Here is a 23,503-nt window from a genome sequence, read left to right on the forward strand (position 1 = left end):
CTCCGCCCCATGTGATGATGTCACAGAAGTCACGCAGCACCAGGAGCGTGCACTGTGCACACATGCAAGAGGCCAGACTTGGGTTGCCCTGGGTGCCGGCAAACCTAGATCTGGCCCTGTTTATGTTAAATAATGTTTGAAATAAAAGTAAGATGTTACACAAGGTAATAAAGTCAATTAAAGCAAGCCAGTCTGGTGCCTCTGGCTGTCACATAGGAGCATACAATATAGTTCTGTTAAGATTCAAAGTGAAAGATTACAGAGGTCAAGGAAATTGCCATTTCTCTCTCCATTTTAAACTGCTAAACATGGGATAGCTGTCCCTTTCCAAGCTGTTTGACTGGCCTTCAGCCTAATTGTTGGCGGTTGCACAGCAATTAGATATAAGTTTGCAGAGTTGCAGAGTTTGATAATAGCGCAATGGAAATAAGTAGACAGACTTCTGTGATTCTAGCTCTATAAAAATACTTTACTACATAATAGGGTAAAAAGGGTACATTTGGTAGGAGAAACAACAAACAGTTTCTGACTACATCTTGATAGTCACAACTAGGTACTAGAGAAAGAAAGCTTAGATTGCATGGTCTAGTGAAGTAGTAGTAGTGTAGTGGCAGCAGACGACTGAACAAAGAGCAATAAAACCTTAGTATATGTTGCTAGCTAACTGCCCCCCAATAAACTGGCTCATCCAATAGACAATCCTAGATTCCCTCATTAAGACTAAAGACTCCCACTTTCTCTGGCAGGAAGTTATCTCAAAGCCTAAGTGGTCCTATGCTAACTAGCTATCTGACTAAACAAACAGAATAACAATTTAACTCTTTCATGACTGAGTGTAGGACACTTGCAAAAAGTCCAACACTAATGTTCAAACTGCCTGGAGACATTAAATAAACTTTTTGAGCTAGATCAGCCTCTTGGTCCTGGATGTTCTGGTTGAAAGGTGGTTGCCTTCTACTCATAAGATTTCAGCTGTCCAGTTCTCCCCAGTTTCGCTCACCGTGAGCCCAGCTTTACCTGTTAATATACACAGCAGCAGAACGTCTCCTCTGTTCAGCTAACTATTGCTGTTTTATGCATGGTCACTTTAAACTGGCCATTCTGAGCATTCACTCCGATCGACATGGACTCGGTATGGCTCTCCTGCGTTCTGCACCATCAGAGGCAGCTTCGATTTGGTGTCTTGTTTTCATTATAGTTGAAAGAGAAAGTGTCAGTGTTGCTTCGGGCTTTAGAGGGGAATAGCAATACACATCATTTTTTAAAAATTTCGCGCCTGCGTAGTAACATTGCAATCTTACTACATCTGCTATCCATCATTCCCCTCCTTTTCCAAGTGTTGACATTTGTTAATTTGACAATCCTGCACCTGCCAAAATTGCTTTGGCAAGGATTGGTAGGGGACTTTTGGGCAGTGGAGGCTTTAGGCTTGGCAGCAGAGGTGGTTGTAGGCTTGGCACACACACACCGCCCTTGCAGGCTGCCAGCGATAACACGCTTTGGTGCTGTGCTGGCTGGCTGGGGCCAGTCTCCTCACCCACCCACCCACCCCGCCTTTTGCCCATAATTTGCCTGTCTCAAAAATGCAACGTGCTCATAACACTCCATACATGATTCAATACATATTACATAAACAATCTTACAGGGTAGGATGAATTAAAGATGATACCATTTAGATAACCAGTTCATGAAATATTTTCCGGGAGAGAATAGCCTACATAGGCTTGAGTCTTTGTTTGAAGTCAGTTTATCCTTCTATGTTGTCATAACTTAAAGTAGAAATATCTTAGTTGTTGTTTCATTCCAGCATGGTGCAGATGTAATTGCCAGTGAGGAAACAATCGCTGGGGGGTGTTTCCTCCTGGGATAGCACACCCTAGAACGCTCTCCCCTGGAACGCTCTCAATCTCTCAATCTGAGGCCGGCTGCGAACAGATTTCGCGCCTGCTTCTTCAGGAGCTTCTGTTTATAACCACCAAGTAAAAGTAAGCACCAGCCATACATTCATTCATCCCGGTGTGGGCGGCAGTGTCCTTTACACGCAGAAGCTCCTGAGATTGAGAGCGTTCCAGGGGAGAGCGTTCTAGGGTGTGCTATCCCAGGAGGAAGCACCCCCCAGCGATTGTTTCCTCACTGGCAATTACATCTGCACCATGCTGGAATGAAACAACAACTAAGATATTTCTACTTTAAGTTATGACAACATAGAAGGATAAACTGACTTCAAACAAACACTCAAGCCTATGTAGGCTATTCTCTCCCGGAAAATATTTCATGAACTGGTTATCTAAATGGTATCATCTTTAATTCATCCTACCCTGTAAGATTGTTTATGTAATATGTATTGAATCATGTATGGAGTGTTATGAGCACGTTGCATTTTTGAAACTTTGAAGACACTGTATGAAGTGTTATGAGCACATTGCACTTTTGGAATTTTGAAAATATTATATAAAGAATCATTTTTTGTATCCTGTAGGGTTTTGCCCCCCTTTTTCCCTCCCAGTTTATTACAGGTACAGCCACCTATTTTGCATAATTTGCCTGTCGGCTTGCCTGCAAACAGCACCGAGTCAGTGGGCAGCGTGGCTGATGTACACTCAGGTAGCTCCGTGGAAACCTTTTTGCCCCAGTAATGTAATGCTGCAGCGTTTCAACCTCTACACTGAAGAGGGGGAAAAAAGCTAGAAGAGTGTCATCACTAACACAACAAGCTCAATTGAGTTGGGTCTGCTTAAGCATATTAATCTGGTGATTAATGATGCAGCGTTACTGTGCTTTTGTTAAACAAAAAAATAGCAGAAAGAAGGTTTTGGGAGCTGAGGAGGTGGGTGTGGTTACCCTCGGATAGACCAATCAGCTCCTGTGAAAGGAAGTGGGGAGAGAAGCAGAATGGGAGTATTTGATTCTTCGCGGACATAACGTGCGCTATTAGCGGATGGGCAGCAGCTTAAAAAAATTCACGGAATGTGCACGGGGGAAAAAGGGGAAAAGACGGACAAAACCTGTTTCTGCTTCCCATGACTCCCTTACAGGTGCATAACCTGGGAGAACATGGGACACAGAATAAATTCTGAAACACTGTAAAGTGACCATGCATAAAAGACCATTATCTACGGGCAGATTGTCTACTGTGATTCAGCCTACAGTCCAATCTTGGACCTATGCCTAGAAGTCTTTCCTCCAGATTCCAAACATGTATTCAAGCTCATATATCTCTCTCATACAGGTCTATTAATATGTCATATAGCAGAAAGATGAGATAATGGAACTACAATGTGTTTAATGAACACTAAGCTCCCACCTATAAAACTATATCTTCAGCACTCTATTTGTATTTTTGTTAAAGTCAAATGCTTTCAAAGCCTGAGCCATTCTACAAAGTTGCTTCTACTATATTTAATATATAATACCTTGTCTTTGTCCCTCATTTTGGATCTCGCTAAAGCAATCGCCGAGCTGGAGAACATAGTAGTGGAATTGATCATTTCAGCAATTTCACAGCTGCACAGAGGCCCAATAAACAATATGTTGAAATGAATTTTGAATTTTACATTGTCTCTACAAGATGTGATATTAGTTCTTAGTGTAGGAGCTTTCATGTAGTATACAGTACTATTTTTTCATTGGGAGAACAGCAGGAGAGAAACAGAGCAGTAAGCATGATATCATCAGTAATGAAATTTCTTTTTACTTGGGTCAGTCTGGTTGGTTTTGCTTCTCATCCAGGGATAAATGGAACTGGAGAACTTCTGCTGTGCCGATATGCACTGAATAAAGAAAGCATTTTCAAAATGAGGATGGTTTGGTTAATTCATTACATATATCAGAGCCAGAGATTGGAACCACTTTTTAGACAGCCAGAGAGATCCTCCAATTGCTGCCCTTAACCCCAGTAATGCATAAGTTAGGCTCCCAAAGTTCTGGCTAACTAGTGTAGTCTGCATGCAGGTAATCATTTTGTTATATTCATTAGCATTTAACTGGGTTATAGCTTTCCAGAGAAGACTTGCTTGTGCCTGGATCTCCTCAAAGGACATTTTGCACTCAATTAAAGTGTGCTGTTTGTATTGGGTTTTGATTCTTGTGAGCCACTTTAAGAGCTAAATTTTGGCTGAAAATTGGGGAAAATAATACATAAATAAAAACATGAAATTAATAATACATTTTGTAATAATACAGTTTGATGTCAGAGGCAGAAGATCAAAATGACACAACAAACGGTGGTAAACACAGAGCAATAAGCTAATAATTTTAAAAAATGCCCTCCCACATGCAATATGCCCAAATCTGCCATTTGATGTGGGTAGTCTCACCCTGCCTAACTACAATGTGGGCCTAATAAAAAGCCTCCATTTAGACTCAGATGCTGGAAAACAGTCGGGTTAATCCATTAAGAAAAACAACCTGCAGCAGAGTTTTAATAAGTTTGCCAGCTGCTTTTCTTCATATGAATTTAGTAACCTTAAGAATATATTGTGAGTGTGAGAAACCTGTCCCATCGAGATTTATTTATTGAAAACATTTCCTTGCCAGAAGATACCAAAGTTCTTCAGTTCCCTGTAATCTCCTTACTGCTATTAGGTTTCTAATTTATTTTATTTATTTCAATTATATTCCACCGTTCTCCCCAATGGGAGCCCAAAGCTGCTATATCATTCTCTGCCATACCATTTTATTTTCACAACAACCCTGTGAGGTAGGTTAGGCTGAGCGTGTGTCACTGGCCCAAGGTCACTCAGCATGTTTCCAAGGCAGAGTGGGGATTTGAACCCGGGTCTCCCATATCCTAGTCCGATACTCTAACCACTACAGCACACTGGCTCTTATAGGTTTGTAATAAGGTTTTCCCTCCATCCCACATGTGGTTTATGTTTCTAGAGCACACGTGTTCTACCTCTATTATACTGGCAAATACAAGAAGTTAACCTATGGCCTGCACCACAGCTTGTGTTGAATTCACAAATTCTTTCATAACAAATTGAGTGTATCAGAATGCTATCTAAAGAAAATCTCATTTCTAGTTTAAAAATATATGAGATGCATAAGGTGTATAGCAAGGACTATAAATGATGGATGTCTTCTAATTGGCTAGGATATCTAAGGTGACCACATTTTGAGGAGCTATGTGACTTTTAATAAAATTTCAAATCCTTACCTAGAAAGATAGTGTTCATTGATTCTGACGGGGCATAATGCCAAGATTTTAAAAAAGCAAACAGAAATGTGTTCAAGTCAAAGATCATTTTGATAAGCCTGAAATTTTTGAGGACGTGCCAGCAAGCATGACTCTTTTATGGATGTGGATCATTTAAAGGTTTGGCTTCGTGTAGCCCTCAGATTATGACACATTCTTTAGATATCCAGGACAAGTTCCTGCTATTTATTTGGTAATGGTAAGTCCCTTTGACTTTAACGTGACTAGTAATAAAGTGAAATAAAATTAATCTCCAGTTTGGTGAGTTAGGAAATATGACCAGGGATTTGTATATTCAGCACTCTGTCAATTCCCTGTGTAAGCATAAAAATACAGGAACCTGTGAATGTCAGCTTTCATGTAAACCATCTGTGTTTCAGGCTTCTAGTTTCTTGGCTTCAAAATGTTTGTGAGGCAATACCTAGTGAGATCTCAGAAGATGGTGCAATATCATAGCAAGGTGCCTTGTATACAGCTCATAAGTTTTTGGACCCTACATCAAAAACGGTGGTGGCCAATACTATGGGCATGTGCCAAAATAAAGACTAAGGTATGGAATGGTACCACTGTAGCCCCCCCCGCCCCCCCGGTATGCATACTGCCCACCAACCCACCTTGGGATGGTTTTTCTCTAGCCACTGTAAGTGCAGGCACCAGCACAGCATGGAAGAGGCAGCCAGACCAATGGACCCTGCTGTTCCTTTTCATGAGTACTACAAGTCATCACCACCTGTGCCACTTGTAGTATCACGCACCAGTGCTAGTCATACATACAGATGGTAATGCTCACATTTCAGTGAAACTTCCATACAAGCAAGAATCAAGCAAGAATAAAGAGTCTCATTCTCTCATAGAAGGTATTAAAATAATTGCACCTGTGGTCACAGCGCATTTTGACATCAAGGTACTATAATTTGGCCCTGCCCTCAGCTCATGCTCATCCTTAACTAGTTTCTCACAATATCCCCCTTTGAAACAAATGTAAAAATTGCATTTTTTATAGGGTTAGTTAAATGATGCCTTTCAAATTATTTCTACTCACTCGCTACTACAATATTTATTTAAACATTTGTATCCCACCTTTCCATGTGGTCCAAGACAACTTACAATAATTGTTAAAAAAAAACATTTCCAATTAAAACCAAAATAAAATAACAAACCTCAAGTAACAAAAGGCACCATATTTTCAATAGTATTTTTACCTGGCCTTTCTTCCTCTGGGGTAGGTTCTTGCTTTTGCTTTGTTACAGGCAACCTGTAATCCAACAAACCCGATTAAACAGTACACACCTTCTGATGTTAAGCAACCTAACAGCTATGCAAAAAACCTGGCAATGTTAATATGTCACTTTATTGCCTGTTCCTACTACCATCTGCTTACTTCCATCGTTCACATAGCTTGCCAAGTGCTTAAACTATTAATATTTTAATTCCCGCAGAAGCACCCAACTGAACCCTCTCTCTGTCCAAGGCAAGGGGCTATGGCCCTAGTGTTCAGGTACACCGTTCTCACTGGTTATTTTGTATTTTACATACAAGGTAAATACTGAACCTCTGGTACCCAAACAATTCTGTCAATCAACCCAAATCCCCAGTATATCTGGTTCAAACTTCCATTATGATTGCCATTTTCCACAATGGATTAGACTAATAGCATGCTACTGAAACAGTATCAGAATCCCCTTTCTAGGGTCTAGTGACCAGTCCTGTGGTGCTCTGGTGGTCTTTCTATGCAGAATCAACGTGTATAAGCAAATATGGTTTCTTCTCAGGTCAGTGTTGTTTCCCCTATGTCTGTAAAAGAAATGCTTTTCAGCAGACATGAAAAAGTATTAAAAATGACACCTGGTTAGATGATTTCTTCTGTGTTGCCTAAAGACAAAGCCTGGGCCACTTTGGGAAAACTGTGATGGAAATCTCCCTTCCATGCCTGAGGGCAAGTCCTGGGCCTCAAGATGTAGGTTTGCAGTTGCAATCTGCAACAATCCCGTGACAAGATTCTTCTCTGTAGTGAAAGGAAATCAAGAGTTTTACTGATCAAAAAGCTAACCTGCTCCGCTTGAATGCATAATGCTTCATCCTAACCTTTTCTTTCTTTTGCCTGCGTTTTCACATGCATTTGAATTACCCAACAATTTATCATTTCCATTGCCATCAGTTTGCAAGAAACAATATACACAGCAAGGTCTCTGATGTACATCTAAAATGAGACACGTGTTGAAACACATATGCATCACATGGGAACACTAACCAGAGAAGTAGGGATTGGCTGCAGGTCCCTGCCACATGAGCTCTTGGATACAAGCCCAGGCCGGGGATTGTGTGATGTGTGGGAAAGTGTTTAAGCATCTACATTAGAGGAGGCATTTCTCCCCTTTTATCATTTCATGCAATGTATTCTGAGAGTCCCCGTTACATCCCTAGACAGCAATCACTGAGCTAGGATTACTGAAAGAGTGAAATAGGACAAGGTTGTTGGGAGCAGGTTATGGACGACAAAGGTTTCCGAGTCTGAGAGGGGAAAGTGGCAGCTGTGGCCTTGGGCCCTTTGCAGGCTCCACACTCCCTTCACCTTTTTGACCAGTGGTCAGCAGCCATTGCTGGACAGCTGTCAAGGAGTCTGTCTGCAGGATCTGACACAGGAGTTCTAAAATCTGTTGACAGAAGAAGACATTAGGAAAATATTAGCATGACAAGGTCAGAGCGACATTCAGACAGAGCAAACAGAGGCTTAAGAGGTTAGATACATACATGACTTATCTAGATGCTTTCTATACTGTGGTGTACTTTGTCCTTGTTAATCATTTCACATACCGTCTTTAGAGGAATAAGCCATACAGTCAGCATTGCCTTTAACATTGCCTTTCTCTGCTTGTGCATTAGAAACATCTGCAAGGAAGTAGCCAGAAGGTGTGCAAATAAATTCCCTTTATGAGGTCAGATCAGATACAGCTTGAGACCTACCAAGCCAAATCCAGCCCAGTAGCCATCTGGCTTGTGTGGTGTTGGATAACGCGTCCACTCATCTCTTTCTGACCCAAGCAAGCAACAAACTAAGAAATTTACTGAACTTTAGGTGGCCTATCTTGAACAGAGAGCTGTGTTTGTTGAGGTGTTCAGATAACGCTTATGAATTTGGTTCATTCTAGATGCAGAAAGTGGGTTTGGGGAGTAAATCCTGTTGTCCCTGAACATATGCTTGACTTCTGTTCATGGCAGTCAGTTCACACCTAGCTAAAGCATATGATCAGAAGATACGAGTGTGGTTTTGTTGGGCATCACTTTTTATTACGGGGGGGGGGTTATTTATGGCTGGGGGGGTGTTCAGGAGGCAACCCCAACTTCACCAAATCTCCCCGAGATGACAAAGGGAGGTTGAGTGGGGAGGGGGAGCCTTAGGAAGTAGCAGCCAGTGTAGTGTAGTGGCTGGAGTGACACATTAGGATCTGGGAGACCGGCGTTCAAATCCTCGCTCTGCCATGGAAACTTGCCAGGTGACCTTGGGCAACTGCACACTCTCAGCCTAACCTACCTCACAGATTGTTGTTGTGAGGAAAAATGGAGGAGACATACATCAGCCACCTTGGGCTTCAATAAAGTAAAATAAAAATAAATAAAATACAGAGGGAAGAGGTAGGCAGCTCCTATGCTCCATTCATCCTTATGAGCAGGCCTGTTCATGTGCACCAAGTTTATTCTTAAACATATTACTTTGAGTAAACGCCTACCAGTGAACAAGAGAAAGGAGGCAAGAAACAGGTGTAGTGGGGAAAGAGTAGATAAATGGTGATGGATGGAGCTGAAACAAGAAGAAACTTGGAGGTTATTTTTCCCTAAGTGGTGAGTGAGAAGCCTGAAAGGAGAAGGAATGAGGGCCAAGCTAGGGCCAAGCTACACGTGACGAATGACACTTGAATGGCAAGTGAACAGACTCATGTGTATTCCTCCCTGTTCACTTGCGCTCCACTTGTGCGCCACTCAATCACATAGTGATCAAGTGGAGCGCGAGTGAACAGGGAGGAATACATGTGAGTCTGTTCACTTGCCGTTCAAGTGTCATTCGTCACGTGTAGCTTGGCCCTTAGGCATGACTTACTCTATTCCCTCTGTTTTAGTCAAAAGGCTTGCCATATCCCTTTATAGGAGACTGAGTGATTTAATGTGAGGAAATGATCTAACGTGCAATTCTCCACTTGTAGTGAGTCATAAATAGTGCTGCACCATATGACTTTTCCAGACTGTATGGCAATATTTAGTCTTCACAAGTTGGGGAAAGTAGTAAAAAGAGTCCTTTGGAATCATATCTCCATGATTCTGGTAGTGCAGATAATTCTCATGTGTTTCTGAAAGTGTGTTGCAAAGTCACTGACATCAACTCCAATTCTTCCTCCTGGCACTTCACTACTCTAATCATTCATTCCCCAAAGCAAAAGAGAGACAGGAAATAACTATTTAGTGTGTGTGTGTGTGAGAGAGAGAGAGTGAGTGAGAGGCAATTATACCCTTGTTTCAAACACAGTATTGCCTTTCTGTTGTTTAATCATCAGGGCCCTTGTACTTCCTAGGTACAACCTGATATAATTATTAGTTTTCTATTTCTAATGTAATTGATAATTCTGAGGAAAAGCTCAATTTTTCATATTTCTCCCCCTTGGCCTTGAAATACAGCTTTATCTAAATAATGATCGGTTATCATGTGGGATAAGGAGTCAGGATACAAAGCAGCAGTTGCTCCATTTCTCTTCACTTTACTCACAATTAGTTCTAGGTACTGGAAAGAGAAGAGAGGATCTTTGTCTTTATTCTTGGTGTTGTTCTGGAGCACTTGGCGGGATGAATGGCGAGTTGCGGCTCGAAAGGAAGGTGGAATGAGTCGTCCTGTTTCTTCGGAGTACTGTGTCTTTCTCTCCGGCTTCTGTGTCTTCAAATGCAACCAGATGTGGTAAAGTTAAGAGTCCCACAAATAAGGCAAGGCAAAATGCTTAGATGGTGCTCTATGGCTAGAATATCTGACTTGAAGATATATCCAAGATCCTACCCCCCCCCCAACAAACAAGACAGCTGTTCCTCAGGCATCAGTTTATCTTTCTATGTGAATGTAGTTTCTGTAGGGACTACCTGGGAAATGTACTTCCCTTCACCTAGAAACTTGGTGTTACAATAGAAACAATCCTTTTTTATTTATAGCTGAAGTTTGTGGGCCATCTACTGGTGACCATCAGATGGTAGGGTAGGTGGGTAGGGAGGAGACAGTGGAAGTTCAGCACAGCATTGCTGAATGTGTTGTTTATAAATGAGAGCAAAGCGTAGCATTCAGTGAGTTTGAAAAGAACACAGCTCTCTTAAAAAAGGGGGAATGCCACAGGGAAACAGAGCCCTAGTGAAGTTGTTCCATTATTCCAGGTTTGTTTGTAAAAATTGCTATTTGTCTCTCTAGTGTGGTTTTGAAACCAGCCATCTGTGATTAGAGCTGATTCTCCCCATATATTCCCCAGAAGACACTCCGATCAGGGGACAAACAGCTGTTGGTGGTCCCTGGCCCCAAGGAGGCCCGCCTAGCCTCGACTAGACCTGGTGGAATGCTCTGTCTGCTGAAATCAGGGCCCGGCAGGACCTACTATCCTTTCGCCGGGCCTGCAAGACAGAGTTGTTCTGCCAGGCATATGGCTGAGGCTGGGCCTCCGCCAGCCTGAAAAAAGGGGTGTATAAAATCTTAACCCTCCCTGTGAAGACTGTCCACCATCCCGTTTTAAATGTGTATTAATACACTGTTGTTTTAATGTAAATGAATTTTTATTGTATTTTAATATGTTGTTATCCACCCTGAGCCCACTCGTGGGGAGGGCAGAATAAAAATTTGAAATAAAATAAATAAATTTTGTTGTGAGGCTAGTCTACATTGGCAACAAGATGTTGAGTGCATATCTGTCAACAACAAGAAGGTTAATGAGGGTACACTGTCTTTTGCCATGCTCTGATGCCCTTGCCTCTGGTACTGAATCAGTAAGATACTAGAGTGCTTGCATTTGCAAAACCTTTAGTCTAGCTTATAGTGACCACCTAGTGCAAAGTTTTGATTGCTTAAGCCCTATTGGCTTCAATACAATGTAAAATGTGTAAAACTTTACTAGATTGTGCCTATGTCTGTACATGATCGAGATCATTTTCATGCATTATTAAAACAGACATGGATTTTTCAAATATATGCTTGTGGGGCAACGTTGTATAGTGGTTAGAGTGTCAAAATGATAGGTGAGAGGTGAGCTTCCCAAACAAATAAAAACAAATACTTACTGTCTCCTTTTTCTCTGTGAAGGAAGCAGCTCTCGCTCTTGCAGTGAGTTCTCTCAGTTCATCTCTCCATGCATCAGACAAAGAGCCTTGGGCAGAGAGAAGGATAAAGGCACCGAAAGGGAGGGAGGAGTCACAAGGAGAAGTACCACCACTCACTGGCAGGACACTGGTTTGTCTGCATGTGGTCCCTCATTCAATCCCTGATATTCTCATCAGTAAAATAAAAGCTAGGATTGGGTCATGTTCCTTGCTGAATGTATAATCAGTGGCTAATCTGGGTTGCATGGAAAAACTCCCAGCATATTTTACCCTAGCTTTCACCCTGTTTTGCTGGTTTTTAATGCACAGGGAAGGGAACCACGGAGCTTCCTGTGGCTGCTGAGGAAGGAAACTGTTTCAGTAGTTGTTGAGCCTTTGATAATGATTTGATGGCAGACTCCAAAATAGTTCAGAGCCAAAGTATAATGTTGTAATCTTGGGACACAGTCCTCAGAATTTGTTTCCTCTCTCTGCTTTAATTGGAATTCTGCTAATCATGAGCATTCTCAGGAGGCAAATTCATCTTGATGATATTTAATGGTGCAGTCTGTGGTTTAATTACATTGACAGTCCTTGTTGATCAGGACAGATTGCAGGCACTGAAGTGGCTCTCAGAAGAGTCTAGCTCTGCTGACACATGCCCTGTGTGGTAGTATAAGACCTGTGGCAGAAGTCACAGAAGGCCTGCTTTGACACAGTCTGGGACTGTGCAAAATGAAATAGTTGGTTCAAGTGAGCAGCCAGAGTCCTCCACCCTGCATCAGTGTCAGCTAACCTAAGCAAGTCAGCACTATGGCTGGTTGTAGCTGCCACCTCTGTATGGACAATGGCTCTTGGAAAACAGGTATAACTATTGCCAGATACAAGAGGGGAAAATAGCTCCTCCTGCCCTGCAATGCCCCCCTCCCCTTCTTTTCCATTGAGAAATTACAGATGGGTTGGAAGAAGTAATGCTACAAGAAGATAAGAAACAAATTTCAAAGATCTACAAGATACTTCTAAAATGGTATACTGAAGATGAAGTAGTGAAAGTACAGATGGTGAAGTGGGCAATAAATTTTCATAAAGAAATAGCAATGGAGGCATGGGAGCACTTGTGGAAGAATACAATTAAGATTACAACGTGTACGAACATTAGAGAAAATGTATACAAGATGATATACAGATGGTACCTAACACCGAAGAAAATTGCGCTGGGGAACGCTAATATGTCAGATAAGTGCTGGAAATGTAAAAAGCACGAAGGATCATTATACCACATGTGGTGGACTTGTGAAGTAGCGAAGAAGTACTAGGGAGATATAATAGAAGTAATTAATGAGGTGTTACAAACCCAAATAAATAAGAACCCAGAACTCCTGCTACTAAACTTGGGAATGGAGAATGTTCCAGTGCAAAATAGAACATTGTTATTTTATATGACAGCTGCAGCAAGATTACTGTATGCGCAGAAATGGAAAATGCAAGAAGTACCTACTGTAGAGGACTGGATTTATAAATTGTTGTACATGGCAGAGATGGATAAAATGACAAGAAAACTCAAAGACCTAGATCCGGGACAGTATTTGGCGGACTGGGCGAAATTGAAACAATTTTTGGAAAAAAAATGGGATGTGAAAGGAGAACTGTGGCAGTTTGAGAATTTTTAAAATAAGACATTTTAAACAGAAGAGAGAAGTGACTTTACCATTATACCAATTTATATCTATTTTAATCTAAGCTTGGATTATAATATAGTAGAAAAGGGGTGAAAATTAGAACTGATTTTGTAAAGAATAAGATAGGGAGGTTAGGATAAGTAATATCTTTTTTAGAGTATATGAATAAGGAAATAGTTAAGTAAATATACTGATGGGGTATACTATATATACTATAATGTTAGTGGATCAGATTGTATATTATATAATGAATGTGTAGTACGGTGTTGTATGCCGTGCCACATTGGTGGCAGGGCACACAGTAGGGGTTTTAATACATATTATAATGACGATAGTATATTTGATAGAATATAGGTTTAAAAGAAATAGAATATGTTTAAATTAAGACTTCTGTTATATATTATACTATATTATACTGGTATGCTATATTGAGGGGTATAAGATCTATACTATATTGATAGTATAACTGATAGATGTATATTATACTGATAGAATATTTGACAGCATAATTGATAGAAGTATATTATATTGATAGGATATTTGATATATATGATAGAATACCTGGGGGGGAAAATTAGAACGTGCTTAGAGTAAGGGATTTATTAAGTAATAAGAGGGGTTAAGGGTTGGAAAGCTGTTGGAAGTCGATAGAGAGGGGGGAGGAAAAGGGTGGGGGATAGGGTTAATTAGATATTGAGGGAATGTATGTATTGAATTTGAAAAGTATACTCACCAATAAAATTTTTTTTTTAAAAAAATAAAAATTACAGATGGATTTTCCAACACCTTGTTTGCTGCTGAAAGTGCTGCTCAGCACCAAATATTGTTATGTGTGAATCTAGCTGAATAATACATGTAAATACTGACCTATTGATAGCCTGGGGACTGGGATAGGCTGTGGATCTCCAATGGGCATTTGGACTCCAGGTCCTCCCAAAACTGAAGTAGGAAACTGGCTTTTTATCATAGGATGAGGTGGAAGCATAGTCTGCTCAGACCCTTCATCATTAACTATGCAAACAGGAGCACCATTCAGACCTGCAAAGGAATGAGAGATCCATGGTACAACACAGCATAGAAGATCTTTACTGAGAGTTGGGTGGAGCCGCCTACTTTTCCCACTAAGATTTGATGCCCTGGTGCCTGCCGAACCCTTTTCATTCCCTTCTAGACTCCATCTTACAATGAAAGCTCAATTTCTGTTCCTTTAATTATACTGTTAGATGGGGCTGTTTCTGTGGCATAATGATGTCAGGAATCTCTGCACATGATCGCCAAGACTTCTTGTATTCTAGGATTCTGGTTGGATTCTGATACATCTTTGGTCCATTCTGACAAAGCATCTACACACCCCTTTATCCTAGAACCGCCATCATTGCTTCTCCTCTGCAAAGCAACAATGGGAGGAGGAGACTGGCAGTGAAGAACGAGCAGGTGAAGAACTTAATCAACCCAATCCCTCCCCCATGCAGGTTCCACACTTCATTTGAGAGATGAAAAGCACACACATAATACATTTGTTGGCGACTAACATTTATCCTCAGAAACACTAGCATATGAAAACATACAAAACTGGGTTTAGATTTCAAATCCTTAATCGGGTTTCATATGTTTATCTTCAGTGCCTGAATGGATTTTTTCCCCAGCCTTCTTTGAAATAAAATCAAAATGGCCTACAAGTATATTACTATAACCTGTTAACAACTGTAATGTACAAATTCATTGATTATGTGATTTCATGCCTGAATGTGGCTCTTCCCCTTTTGTTGACTAAGAAAAGTACTTTTATGTTTTTCCTTGGTCCTAAGTGCTTACCTTGGATGTGAGTCACTCGGTGTGGGTGTGGGTTGTGTCGTGAGAAGAAGGAGTGATGGCTGAGACTGCCAAAGCGAGCAGAATTCTTTGAATGCAGCTTCAGGGCCTGAACACTAAACCGGAGAGGAATATTTAGGGCCAGGTGTTTCAGCTTCCCTGCTAAAGTTATGTTCTTGCCTTTGGAGGTGGTAATAACAGGACCCTTCAGCTTCTCCATTTCTTCCTTAGTTGATTCCTCAGTTCTTGGATGTGGGGGGTAAGGGGGGGAAGAGTAGAAATGGTGGTTATAAAGATGAATCTTAGATTCTGAGAGATCTTCCAGGAAAACCATATAATTTAGTTCCCTTTTTACAGTTTATGTAATATAGTCCCACTTTCCAGGTTTATCATTCCAAATGAATGATGGTTTCCATAAGAATGCAGTGGAGCTGATCTGGAAGATTTTAAGTGATTGTAAACCCCAGTGATTCCAAAAAAAGACACATGCATGTTTAACTCCTTTCCTCTTGAATCAATGTATCTGGAGAGAGCTCATTGACTCAAGGGTATTTTTAGTAGTTGTTTATATCCCAAGGAATCAAACTAGCTTGATAGAGTCTGTTCTCTAAGCAAACCAAGAAAAATGCTCTTTTTGTGGGGGGTGTTCTTCCCTCTGTTTAATTGTGAAGTTTGTACTTACCTGCAAGGCTGCTGTGAAATGGAATATCTTGAGAAAGAGAATGGTGTGAGTGGTTCTAGATAGGCGTGTAGTACAGCTCTATCCTATATAGACTTACTCTGACTATATAAGGAAGCCTTAGTCACATGAGTGTGGAACCTGAGACCTACAAGCTCCAAAAGAATGTGCTGAAGAATCCACAAACTGAGCATTTTAAGAACTTCTTCTCTTCTTGCAGTTTGGAAATGTCTTCACCATACCACTTAGTGAGATCATATTCTCAAACTTCACAAACCTCCTTCACTGAAGGACATATTTGTTGGCCAGTCATCTGAAGAAACTTTGCATCATAAGCATAAATAAAAGAGAGGCGCCGTTGTGAGGAACTGTTGAAGCATTGTATTTCTGCATCGCTTGTTCCCACAGGTAATGTTTCAAAATGGAAAATCAGAAAGATTACTTTTGTGCATATCATCTGGAACAGATAGTTCAACATAACTTGCACTTTGATGATGTTACTCCCTCAGCTGATATGTACACAATGTGTGCTGCCTGGAAATTAAGAAGTTAAATTAGGGCAGTAGGGTTTTTAATTGTTTTAGTTTTCACAGAGATGAACAGAGCCAGCAAGCTGTTGCTGGAGCCAAAGATCAGTGTTGGGACTTGTTTTCAATGCTGTAGTTCCAGAAAGCATGAAATGGTAATACAGTTGCATAAGGATATCTTCTAACCCTTGATAGCATCTCCCCCCCCCCACACTCACATTTTAGAAGGATGTACTATTAACTCAAAACTACAGTCCTATGTCATAGAAAACACTGGTGTGGCATAGCTCAGATGCCATCTTGGCAAGGTTAAGGGAACTTTAAGTGACCGTTATGGAAATATAAATGACCTGATGATGACTCCCCATAACAAAGTTCTGAAACTTCTCTGCCAGCTAGCATGTCTTGTGAGTCACTGAGAGCCAAGCTACAAGTGACGCCTAACACAGGTTGGACACTTGTCAGCTTCCCTCAAGTTTTGATGGGAAATGTAGGCATCCTGGTCTTGCAGCTGTAATGGAGAGCCAAGCTGTAAAACCAGGACGCCTACATTTCCCATCAAAACTTGAGGGAAGCTGACAAGTGTCCAACCTGTGTCAGGCGTCACTTGTAGCTTGGCTCTGAGATTACCCTAAAGCAAAGAGTCAGGGTGACCAGTATCTGTGGGCCATCAAACCCATTCCTTTGTGGCCACAACAGGGGGGAAAGAGTGACTGGGAAGAACATCTTGCTGAGCATTTGCTTTGCCTTTTCTGTTCCATATCTGTTTCGATGTGGCCAGAGGCACATGCCCTTGGGTGCATGCAGCAGGGCAAGAGCCAAAGGGCTCTTAACTTTTAGCTTTTGCAGGTGGTATTTTTGGATGAGCCAGCTACTGAATCCTGGACTAGCTCAAGACTTAGCTTGTTGTTTTGCTTATTGGTTATATATTGCTATTTTGAGACACTTTAGGTCACTTGCGGAAGAAAAGCTGCATACAAATATTTAATTCAATATTATTAAATACGTAAACATAGTCAGAAAAAAAATCCACAATCAAACTCCTGTCCTGGATTAAATGATCTGTCCCCTGTATCTGATGGCCACTGACCCCAGGATGACTTTCAGTGAAGTCATTCCAGTCCCTTCTCTCAAATCACATGGACAAAAAGTCATGAATTTTGGAGATAAAAGGGAGTGTTTTCAGAAGCCTAAATGAGGTCAGTTTAATATATCACAAGGCTTCTGCATCTGAGCATTGAGACAATGCTCATGCTTCAAGATCAGGCAAGTTATGGCCTTCCTCTAGTCCCCTTGTCTTCTCCCTCTGCCTTTTTATCAGAAAAATGTGCTCCTGGCTCATCCCACATCTCCCCCTTCCTTCCTGGCTGATTTCCAACAGTCTTTTATGCTCTCTCCTGCTCTGTCCCGCTCAGTCTTTAGTTGGGGCTCTGTTTCCCTGCAGATTTCCTCCTTTGACACAGAGTCCCAACTCTAGCTATGTTTTGTCTTTCTTTCCTACTTTCCAAATGTTCCTGTTGTTCATTTCTACTCTGAGGTTTCTCTTGCTTCCAACCATGGTGGTCTCCTCAACCACACTTTTAAATCTTTCCCTCTCTCCTTGTGGTGCAGAGTGGTAAGCTGCAGTACTGCAGCCCAAGCTCTGCTCACAACCTGAGTTCGATCCCTGCGGAAGCCGGGTTCAGGTAGCCGGCTCGGTGCTTGCACAGGGGACTACCTTTACCTTTTTTTACCTCTCTTCTAGTGCCTCCCCTTTGTTTCCTCTCCCACATTTAGTCTTCCTGCTTCCCTATATTTGGAGGACACTTTTCATGCAAACATACATATGGAGGGCACTGATAAGTACCTTTCATAACAGCAAGTGTCTTGTTGGGCTGGTTCTGAATGAGTATTTTTCCTGCTTATATAGTGAACCGTTTTATTGCTTACATTGCATTTTACTTATTTATCCCTTTTTAGTTAATAAAACTGAACCTTGGAATTTAGAACAGCTTCCTCTTCTTTTTCCATGATATCATGTCCAAGCATGCTTATCCTAAAAAAAATGCATATCCTCAAAAAATCCTACATTAGGGTAAGGTGTGCACTTATGAATACATATTTTTGTGGTCATAATACAAGACCTAAGTATCATTTACCACCCAAGGAAGTATAAAGCAAAATTAATTTTGGCTTGTGAAAGAATACCTGCCTACACACAGAAGAATGGTGCAGCCAGTATCAGACTTGAAATTCATTTTGGAATCTGGTGTTAAACTTTGGAAACCAACTCTTCCATTTCAAGTATGTTTTTCTAAGCCAAGTGGAAAAGCAAATATGTTTGACTGTATGAAGAATGTCCTCTTAACATTAATTCCCCACATCCATTTCTAAGTTAAGAGGTTCCTCTGCCAGGCAAAAGGCTTCCAAGTGGGCTTGATCTCTGATGCTTTTTGACTTATATGTCATGATCCAGTCTGCATTGTGTTTTTCAATTACAGTGTTTTAAAATGTCACTGATTGCAATGGCAGCTGTTTCAGCACTTGCTTACCTTGGGAAATTAAAGGAACTTTATCTTTGCCTGGATGATGCCCAAAGTATTGAGGAGCACCAAGGAGACATCCCATTTATAATCCCAAGATACTCTCAGCAATAAAAATGAGCACTTTTAACCCAACAAGGGGGAAGCTCTACACCTCAATCAGCTGCCTAGAGCCATTCATACTTAATATGAGAAGTGGGAAGACTCGAATACTCACTCCATTTGTTGCTGATGAGGACTGGATTTCTTCATATAGCCATCACTATTGCATTCCTGTCTGACATATAGTTGCACAGATATAGGAAAATACTCCATGTCGCCTGCAAAGAAATGACATATCCTAAACTCTGTTATGATTTGAGGTGAATGTAACAACAACAACAACAACAACAACTGCACTAATATCTCACTCTTCTGGACAGATTAGTGGTCTACTCAGTGGCAAATAAAATCAGTGTTATTGTTATCTCCACAATGTAGCTGGAGAGCTGGGGCCGAGAGGCTTACTCAAGGCCACCTACTGAGCTCATGGCAGTAGTGGGATTCGAACCAGCAGTGTGCTGATTTGCAGCCGAACCACTTAACCACTGTGCTACAGCATAGCTAATTCAAAAAGAAAACCACATAAACTAACAAGTCAACCATTCTTCCCTGATTACTTTAGTTCAGCAACAAAAGTGGAACAACTATAATTTCTGGTTTTGCTTTTTGTAATTACTGAATGTTTGCAAGGGTCAGCAGAACCTCATCAAATGTGGAGAGCACAGTGTCCTTCAATATCTCCACCTTCCCAGGCAGCATCATTTACATCTTGTATGGATTCAGTTTCAGTTTGTTTGCTTTCAGTCATTTGACCGTAGCTGTTAGGCAATGACTCAAAACCTCTACTGAAACTCCAGGAGATTTGGCTAGAGAGACATAGAGCTGGTTGTCACCTGCATATTCATCACATCCAATTCTATACAATGAGATATAATCCATACAATGAGATATAATGCCATGCATTAAAATTTTAATGCAATTAACTCAGAGTTAATTAGGAAATGTTAGTAAATCTAATCCTTATTGCTTTTCTGTGTTCCATCTTTGTAGGATTTACATGTATTTATTTACATCATTTATAGTCTGCCTTTCTCACTGAGACTCAAGGGGGATTACACAGTAAGAGGTTAATACAATCAGTATCATGTATGTACATTTCAATACAATACCATACCATAAGGTAAACAAATACAAGTTTTAAGACATAGCATTAGCAAGAACCTAATACAGAGGAGAAAAAATACTGAAGCAGAACATAATCAATTCTAGGACTAATATTAGACAACATGGAGCACTGGTGGTACATAGGAGTACATATTTAAAGCAGCAGATAATATGTAAGGCAATATAGTGATGAAGTCTATGGTCCCTAACTCATTAGTGAATCATCTGAGACCCCCATCCCTACGATACAGCCCTCTCATTTGAGTAAAAAGCCTTTTTGAATAGTTCAGTTTTGCATCGTATATGGAAAGCCAGGAGAGTGGGGGCTCTTCTGACTTCCTCAGGCAGGTCATTCCACAGGATAGGGGCTTCTTTAAAAAGACTAGAGTGTATTTCAATAAAAATAAATAAACTCTAGAAGGATTCTGTGTGTCTTGATGGAAAAAAGCTTTGCAAGAAGAATCTTATAAATCTTTGTACTGATAAGCTAACTTGTTCAAAGAGCAAGTTCTGTTTTGCAGATCTTAACTAACTGCTGAAAGTTTTCCAAGAGTAAAGATAAATCTTTAGTATGAGATAGTGAAAAGCCTTAGTAAGACACAGATAAGAATCCATTACATCTCCAGACAGCAGACAGAACAACAAAAGCATAAACATCCTCAAGAAGCAGAAGTGGGGAATATATTTATTTACACGCACGCATGCACGCACACACACACACACACACACACACAGAGTTGTATAACATATCACTTATAATTCTCTAATGCCTTTTTAATATTCTAAAAACATTAATGTTTTTAATGTTCTAATGCTTTAAAAAAAAACAGCTCCTTGGAGGCATGGGGAGGAAATGGCTGCTGTGGAGAAAGGGTTAGGAAAAATGTGTGTCGTGTGGACAAGAATTCTGAATTTTCCCACCCACACAGGAGACATCCAGGCTTTACTGTGCCCTTTCTCAAAACTTTGGAGCAAACCAGGTTAGAGAAAGATTTGAGAAAGCTGGGAAACCCCAGGAGGTGCCCAAATGCACCTCAATGATGTGGGGAAGCAGGAAAAAAAAAACCCTGCTCCCCCCGAAGCATTGAACGCAGAACAGATAATCCATGTAAAAATGGCCTATAAAGATGTGGGAAATTCCTAGAGAATTGTGGGGTGCTGATTCTTTTTGCCCCCCATTTTGCTGCCGCTGCTCCTACTCTATTCCTGTGCATTGTGGTCCTAATTTGCATTAGGTCCTGCACACCTGAGAACAGAGTTCCCTGTATTCTTAACACACAGCTGATTGTGTGTGGACCCATGGACAACCTGGAGAAAAACATAACATGCGGTTAGGCTAATTTGAAGAGCTTGGGACCAAGCGTACATGAAGAACTGCCTTCTGTTGCAGTGCCCTCCTGCCAACTGGGATCTTCATCACAAGCTCTGCTAAACAGTGCTATTGCCCACAGAAGTGAGGCAAGTGGTGGTGACCAGGGACATGGCTTGCTTTGTGGCAGCTCTCCCTGCTGAAGCTCTCCTGGCATCTATATTGTTTGGCTGTTTTTTTAAAAACACACTTCTGGAATTAACCCTGCCTCTGTGGCCTAACCTGTGTCTGAAGTTTTTAGTTGCTAATTTTACCGATTATTGTTTTACTGCTAAGAATTTTCTTGCTGAAATTTTATCAATTATTTTATATTAATATTTATTGGTTTATTTTAGTTACATGCTTGGAGAGGTGGGATAGAACTATTCCAAATTAATAAAGAAAACCTTTTAAAAACCAAATACTGTTGTTTTGTGCTTTGATAATTTAAACGGTATGTAAAAGTCAAACTAGACCCAAGGCCAGGACATAGTTGCTGTGAAATCCCTATACAGTGTGTGGTGAAAGGAAACTAAATGACCCCCCTGCTTCTGCTTCTTTTCCAAACCTCTGTCATTTCTTGTACAAAACGGGGGGCAGGGAGGATTTTGAAAAAGCAACATAATAAAAAATGTTCTGCACCTAGGGATGTGAGAATGTATAACTAGTCAAAAGCATCAGTTTCAAAAGTGGACAATAGAATAAAAAGCTACTTTGATCTGGCAGAACTAGAACAATTTATCTTACTCTCTCCACCTAAGGAGCACGAAGTGGTAGTATTATAACTATTAATAATGTTTGGCAATCAGTCTTATAATTAAGAGCTGGTTTACTGACCAGTTAATTTACATGTATAGGATGAAACACAAAGAAATACATAGAGGCTCCTATTTCTCAATTTCACCTATCAACATAATCTGCTATTGCAGTACATTGGTATATATTTATATACACCTTATGTAACAGGTGCAATATCTGTCTCTCTTCCCAGTTGCTAGGTCTTAGAAAGCTGTAATTTTAAAGGGATCTGCATAGAACAATTTGGCCTGCAGTTGTAGTATCTGGAGGGGGAAAAAAACCAAAATGACAAATGCCAGATGTGCTTCTTATTTAATATTTATAAAGGACTTACTCACCAATCAATGTGCTGCCAGAATCATGGGAGTCCCTTTTTTTGCTTTACAGGCTGGAGAACAGCTACAAAATAAGCTCTCCTCTGTGCATAACCAAAGTCTGCCTACTTTGTTCCAGACTGTGTCAAAGTTGCTAGGGAACACTTTTTCTTGACAACAGCCAAACACTTCCCATCTCTCACCCCCACCCACTCTGTTTTCCCTTCATATATTCAGGACTGTCCCCCCCCCCCCCCCCGCTTCTTCTGATGAAACAAGTCAGGTTGTGGTTTCCTTTTGAGACTTTCAGAAGCAAACTTTTTAAAGGTCAAGCTAAAGCAGCTACTCACAATGGACAACCTAACAGAGACACAAGCTTAGAGAACGAGAACATGTAAGAAAACCCAGGTACCATATCCACTCAAGGCCACCAAACTGTGTTACATTGTGTTCATGTCCTCTTTCCCTGAACTGACATGGCCCTGGGAGGAACTATTTGCCCTACTGGGGAAACTTACATATAGCCAATGAGAACCATTCAAGTTCCCCAAAGGTCTCAAATAATAGCTTCCCAGGGCCATTTCAGGCCAGGAGACTAGCATGGCAGGGCAGGGCGGGGTTAAGCCTTCTCTCCCTGCAATCCCAAACCGAATCAGGCCCGTGTGTGAGAAAATTATACTTATATAGTTATACTTTATAGTTAGGCCTTCAGGCAATAGAATTCAGGGATTTTACACTATTACCATCAGGGGTTCATTCATCTGTTCATCTACCCACATAATATATACATTTACATACATGTATACACGTTTGCCAGTTGAAGAAATAGGGTCTAGTCCATAAAAGCTTATGTCACCATAAATCAGTTAGATTTTAAGATGCCATAGGACTGCTTAATATTTTGCCACGTCAGGCAAACATGGCTTCCTTTTTGAAGTCTGGCTAGGGAAATTAATTTCAGAATTGTTTTCCTCCAGATTAGTTTCCGGCATAGGTGAAGGTGTGGATGTAAATAATCAAATAACTGGGGGGGGGGGGAGATTTGGAAATCCCCACTCTCAGGGGCTTGACCTGGCTAATTTTCTTTCCCATTTCCCTTGAGTACATGG

At 40.8% G+C, this 23,503-nt stretch overlaps 1 protein-coding gene across 2 annotated transcripts; it reads right to left on the bottom strand.

Annotated features, from left to right (window-relative positions):
* Positions 1-397: 397 nt before the first annotated feature.
* TBATA (thymus, brain and testes associated) lies at positions 398-22,503 on the bottom strand. 2 transcript variants are annotated; one of them, XM_054983508.1, is made up of 11 exons: positions 22,419-22,503; positions 18,946-19,048; positions 15,004-15,245; positions 14,056-14,226; positions 11,492-11,577; positions 9,954-10,118; positions 7,770-7,851; positions 7,043-7,202; positions 6,400-6,452; positions 3,695-3,770; positions 398-1,182 (listed from the first exon to the last, which is right to left on the bottom strand). In XM_054983508.1, exons 2-10 carry the CDS (start codon positions 19,041-19,043, stop codon positions 3,700-3,702), a joined length of 1,128 nt encoding a protein of 375 aa, XP_054839483.1. In that variant the 5' UTR covers positions 19,044-19,048; positions 22,419-22,503; the 3' UTR covers positions 398-1,182; positions 3,695-3,699. The 2 variants fall into 2 exon arrangements, with proteins under 2 accessions (XP_054839483.1, XP_054839481.1); XM_054983506.1 differs by lacking the exon at positions 398-1,182 and having other exon boundaries at positions 2,386-3,770.
* Between the last annotated feature and the right edge of the window lie 1,000 nt (positions 22,504-23,503).

This window comes from Eublepharis macularius, chromosome 6 (genome assembly GCF_028583425.1).
Source record: "Eublepharis macularius isolate TG4126 chromosome 6, MPM_Emac_v1.0, whole genome shotgun sequence".
Classification (NCBI taxonomy): Eukaryota; Metazoa; Chordata; class Lepidosauria; order Squamata; family Eublepharidae; genus Eublepharis; species Eublepharis macularius.